The 5,612-nt window shown below is 45.5% G+C and overlaps 1 protein-coding gene across 1 annotated transcript; it reads left to right on the top strand.

Annotated features, from left to right (window-relative positions):
* The first annotated feature begins 666 nt into the window (after positions 1-666).
* LOC130979086 (probable LRR receptor-like serine/threonine-protein kinase At4g36180) lies at positions 667-5,226 on the top strand. The gene has a single exon (XM_057902440.1). The coding sequence runs from the start codon at positions 942-944 to the stop codon at positions 4,329-4,331; it is 3,390 nt and encodes a 1,129-aa protein (XP_057758423.1). The 5' UTR covers positions 667-941; the 3' UTR covers positions 4,332-5,226.
* Positions 5,227-5,612: the final 386 nt, after the last annotated feature.

Raw genomic sequence — 5,612 nt, forward strand, 5'->3', positions numbered from 1 at the left:
GTCCGAGCATGAAAACCCCCCAGCTTTTCCCCAAATACTCAATCATCAGACAAAAAACACTAAACAATTTCATCTACTTCCAACCAAATATGTCCAAGAGAGAAAAAACAGTAGTTTGAGATAGACAAGACCACGACCTAAATAACTAAACTACCAAAAAAAGAATATTTTCTTGTACAAACATGTTCATGTTCGTATAATTATTATGTATTTGGATTTGGGACCAAAAAGTAAGATACATAATTTTATTTAATAAAAAATACCTACAACTTTGGTCCATTTAAAGGCTATTTGTTGCTCCAGATCTTGTAATTGTATTTAAAACAATCAGAAACACCTGGAACATTCAACATGAAAATTTATTAAAATAATGATATATTTTTCTTTTAAGAGAGCAAAGAACTACTCAATGATTCAAGCCATACCACATCATATGAGGTTAGAAAGGAAGTAGACTCAAAGGGTCCCATGAGAAATGCACACAGTGCCGTTTTCAAAAGTGCTATTTCAAAGCGTTCCTAGTTTTGGGAAAGAGGGAAACGAGCCTAAAATAAAATAAATAATAAAAAAATGGCAAGAAAGATGCAGAGTTCACTAACAAACACACACCCTCCCAAATAAAGAAGACAGAAACAGAAACTTCAGAGGGTGTGTGAGTGTGAGTCTCTTTCTCTCTCTCTCTCTCTCTCTCTCTCTCTATTTCTCTCCGTACGGAAAAAAAACGGAGAGTAGCATAGCGCTGCTAAATCCGGCAAATACGCACATCGGCGCACACTTACGCCACCCCTACTCAATGATAGTCCTCTGTTTCACTCTGCTAATGTGCGCTGCCCCTTCACACCACGCTAACCTCAACTCCCTTTTATTATAACACTGCTCTGTCTGTCAGAGTTTCTTTCTTTTTCTCTTCGAAGCTGTGACAACTAACAAACCATTTTGCAATGCGAGCTCTTCTACTATTTCTAGTGCTGTGCGCACCTTTCTTATCTTGCGCCGATCGCAGCGCCGCAACCGTTGCTGAGATCCAAGCCTTGACGTCCTTCAAGCTCAACCTTCACGATCCTCTAGGAGCTCTCAACAGCTGGGATCCCTCCTCGCCGGCGGCCCCGTGCGACTGGCGCGGCGTTGCCTGCACCAGCGGCCGTGTCACTGAGTTGCGCGTACCTCGCCTTCAACTCGGTGGCAGACTCACTGAACGAATCTCCGAGTTGCGCATGCTGCGCAAGTTAAGCCTCCGTTCGAACTCCTTTAACGGAACCATTCCTTCGTCTCTCTCCAAATGCACACTCCTGCACTCTGTCTTCTTGCAGGACAACTCTTTTTCCGGCGTCATTCCGCCGGAGATCGGGAACCTCACCGGTCTTCAGATTTTCAACGTGGCGCAGAACCACCTCTCCGGAGAAGTCTCCGGCGAGCTCCCTCTTGGCCTCAAGTACTTTGACCTCTCATCCAACGCCTTCTCCGGCGAGATTCCAACTGCCATTGCCAACCTCTCTCAGCTCCAGCTGATCAACCTATCGTACAACCAGTTCTCCGGCGAGCTTCCGGCGAGCTTCGGGCAGCTTCAGCAGCTGCAGTACCTCTGGCTCGATCACAACCTCCTCAGGGGAACTCTACCTTCGGCGCTCGCGAACTGCTCTTCTCTCGTGCACCTCAGCGTTGAAGGAAACGCTCTCAGCGGCGTGATTCCGTCGGCGATTTCTGCCCTGCCGAATCTTCAGGTGATGTCTCTATCACAGAACAATCTCACTGGTTCCATTCCAGCCTCCTTTTTCTGCAACGTTTCGGTCCACTCGCCTTCGCTTCGGATAGTTCAACTTGGATTCAACGGTTTCACGGATTTCGTGGGGCCTGAGACGAAGAGCACGTGTTTCACTGTTCTTCAGGTTTTGGATGTTCAGAACAATCACATACGAGGCAAATTTCCCTTGTGGTTAACCAATGTCACTACGCTAACGGTTCTTGATGTTTCCAGCAATGCACTTTCCGGCGAGGTTCCGCCGGAGATAGGGAGCCTCACCAAACTGGTGCAGTTAAAGATGGCCAACAATTCGTTTTCCGACGCCATTCCTGTGGAAATCAAGAAATGCTGGTCGCTGAGTGTGGTTGACTTTGAAGGTAACGAGCTTTCCGGCGAAGTTCCTTCGTTTTTCGGTGACATGACAGAATTGAAGGTGCTGTCCCTTGGGGGGAACCACTTCCATGGCTCAGTTCCGGTGAGTTTTGGTAACCTTTCCTCTCTTGAAACGTTGAGTCTGAGAGGTAATAGTTTGAATGGAACCTTGCCTGATACGATAATGGCGTTGATCAATTTGACCGTGCTTGACCTCAGTGGAAACAAGTTTAGCGGTGAAGTGTCTCCTACTATTGGAAATCTGAATAGATTGATTGTTCTCAATATCAGTGGCAATGACTTGTCTGGAAAAATTCCTGCTAGTGTGGGGAATCTTTTCAGGCTCACTACACTTGACTTGAGCAAACAGAATCTTTCAGGTGAGTTGCCGTTTGAGCTCTCAGGTCTGCCAAATCTGCAAGTCATTGCTCTGCAGGAGAACAAGTTATCTGGTGATGTACCTGAAGGGTTTAGCAGTTTGATGAGTTTGCAGTATTTGAATCTCAGCTCTAATGAATTTTCTGGCCATATACCTGAAAACTATGGCTTTCTTCGTTCGCTGACCGTGCTTTCATTGGCTCATAATCACATTTCGGGGGTGATTCCTCCGGAAATTGGAAACTGTTCTGATGTTGAAGTTCTTGAGCTTGGATCGAATTCTTTGACAGGTCATATTCCTGCTGATATTTCTCGTCTCAGCCACTTGAAAGTGCTTGATTTGGGCAGGAACAATTTATCTGGAGATGTGCCTGGGGATATTTCCAAATGCTCCTCGTTGAATTCTTTGTTAGTGGATCACAACCATCTTTCAGGGAACATACCAGAGGCATTGACAGATCTGTCAAACCTAACAATGCTGGATCTCTCTGCTAATAACTTCAGTGGGGAAATTCCTAGTAATCTTTCTATGATCCCTGGCTTGGTCTACTTCAACGTTTCTGGGAACAACCTTGACGGTGAGATACCTCCAGCATTGGGCTCTAGATTCAACAATGCCTCTTCATTTGCAGGTAATGAGAAATTATGTGGGAAGCCGTTGGATAGAAAGTGCGAGGAGATGACCAAAAAGGATAAAAAGAGGTTGATTGTCTTGATTATCATCATTGCATCTGGAGCTTTATTACTTGCATTGTGTTGCTGCTTTTATATTTTCAGCCTACTCCGATGGCGAAAGAGACTCAAAGAAGGGGTTTCAGGGGAGAAGAAAAAGAGCCCGGCAAGGGCCAGTTCTGGGGCAAGTGGAGGCCGAGGCAGCACTGATAACGGTGGACCAAAGCTGGTTATGTTCAACACCAAAATCACACTGGCCGAAACAATAGAGGCGACGAGACAATTCGACGAGGAGAATGTGCTGAGCAGAACAAGGTTTGGACTAGTATTCAAGGCATGCTACAACGATGGCATGGTCCTATCCGTCCGCAGGCTCCCAGATGGGGCATTGGACGAGAACATGTTCAGAAAAGAAGCTGAATCATTAGGCAAAGTCAGGCACCGAAACCTAACAGTTCTAAGAGGCTACTATGCTGGTCCACCAGACATGAGACTCTTAGTCTACGACTACATGCCGAATGGAAACCTGGCAACACTCCTCCAAGAAGCTTCACATCAAGATGGCCATGTTCTGAATTGGCCAATGCGACACCTCATTGCACTGGGAATTGCTCGGGGATTAGCGTTCCTGCACCAATCCTCAATGGTCCATGCGGACGTGAAACCACAGAATGTCCTGTTCGACGCAGATTTCGAAGCCCATTTATCTGATTTTGGGTTAGAGAGGCTAACAATAGCAACCCCAAGCGAAGCCTCAACTTCAGGCTCAGTTGGCACTTTGGGTTATGTATCTCCAGAAGCAATCTTAACCGGGGAAGCCACCAAGGAGTCTGATGTATACAGCTTTGGCATCGTGTTGCTGGAGCTTCTAACAGGAAAGCGCCCCGTGATGTTCACCCAAGACGAAGACATAGTCAAGTGGGTGAAGAAGCAACTACAGAGGGGTCAAATTACTGAGCTACTAGAGCCAGGGTTGCTTGAATTGGACCCAGAATCATCAGAGTGGGAAGAGTTCTTGTTGGGTGTCAAAGTAGGCTTGCTTTGCACGGCACCTGATCCGCTTGACCGACCAACCATGTCCGACATCGTTTTCATGCTCGAAGGCTGCCGTGTCGGCCCTGATATCCCCTCCTCCGCCGATCCCACCTCTCAAACTTCTCCAGCATAACATAAACCCATCACTGCAAAGTTTGATTGACATTATTTTGTTCAAAGTTCAATCCTCCTTTTTCTTTTTTGGTTAATTTGATTTCATAAATGTAACAGTTTGTAGTTCTTAATTGTTTTTTCTTTGTTGGAAAAAAAAGAGAAAAAGAAAAGAAAGAATGGAGCCAGTTTTTTCAATTTTTTTGGGGCCCTTCAAGTGCCGGAGTCGGAGATGGCTAGGTGGGGACCACAAGAAAGTAAACCAAGTGTAATCTTAATCCGTGATGCTCTCTCGCACTCAAAAACGGTCAACGTCATTGACAAAATGGAGGGTCGAGGTCCACGTGGACGAGTGTGGACAAATTGGGGGCGGGAATGTGGACCCCTACGGTGGCATTTCCCGCCAAAAGGCAACGGCATCATGAAACAGTGTAGTAGGCACTGTTCCCGTCACCTGGTTTTCTGACATCATCATGTGGTTCATTTACTCAGTTTTCCGGCAACGGGGTTGGTTGAAGCTAGCTAGCCGTTAAGGTTGTGGGGTCCGAGGTTCATGTTCCCAAGAGGAAATGCAATGACATCGGTGTTTGGTGTGCTCAGTCTGGTGCTCCTGCAGTCTCAGTGGACAATGTTCCGCTGTACCTCACTGCACCACGTCGTTTCTTCAGCTGCCTCATTCAAAGCTTGGTTGTTTTTGTTTCAATTTTAATTTTTCATTTCTTGCTTATTGATGATTGATTCATTGCGAGGAAAGAGAAATTGGCGTGAGGAACGGCGTTAGAGTGGATAATATGATTGGCTTTTACAAGCAGTTGGCCCACGCCTCATCTACTCTTGAACTTTTTGTGGGTCACTCTCATATCCATCCACTTATTGGATTTGAATAGGATTCTGTCTTCTTGCCTCTCTTTCTTTTATTTTTCCTCTTTAATTTGCTTTTGCGGATTCTTGGAGTGCATCAGAGATTCAGGGAAGGTGTTAGGAAATAATTAAGCCATCTGTCTCTATTACATTTTTTTAAAAATTTTTTCACATTCATTAAAATCTCTTTTGCTAAATAGAGAAGCTTCCTATTTGTGATCCCATCAGGTTTTGTGGGGATAAAAGGTCCAATCTAGAGAGGGTAGGTTGAGGTTATGCATTTGATGCCATGCCATGCACTCTTTTTGTAGTATGTGGTAGCGTTACAACGGCACGAAGATTCTCCACAAGTGGGAGTGGCATAAAAACTGGTAAAAAGAAGCGATAACGTGGGTATTACCGTATTAGAATATGCCTGAAGATCTGGGTTATAAGATCTACA

Source organism: Arachis stenosperma, chromosome 5 (genome assembly GCF_014773155.1).
Source record: "Arachis stenosperma cultivar V10309 chromosome 5, arast.V10309.gnm1.PFL2, whole genome shotgun sequence".
In the NCBI taxonomy this organism is placed as follows: Eukaryota; Viridiplantae; Streptophyta; class Magnoliopsida; order Fabales; family Fabaceae; genus Arachis; species Arachis stenosperma.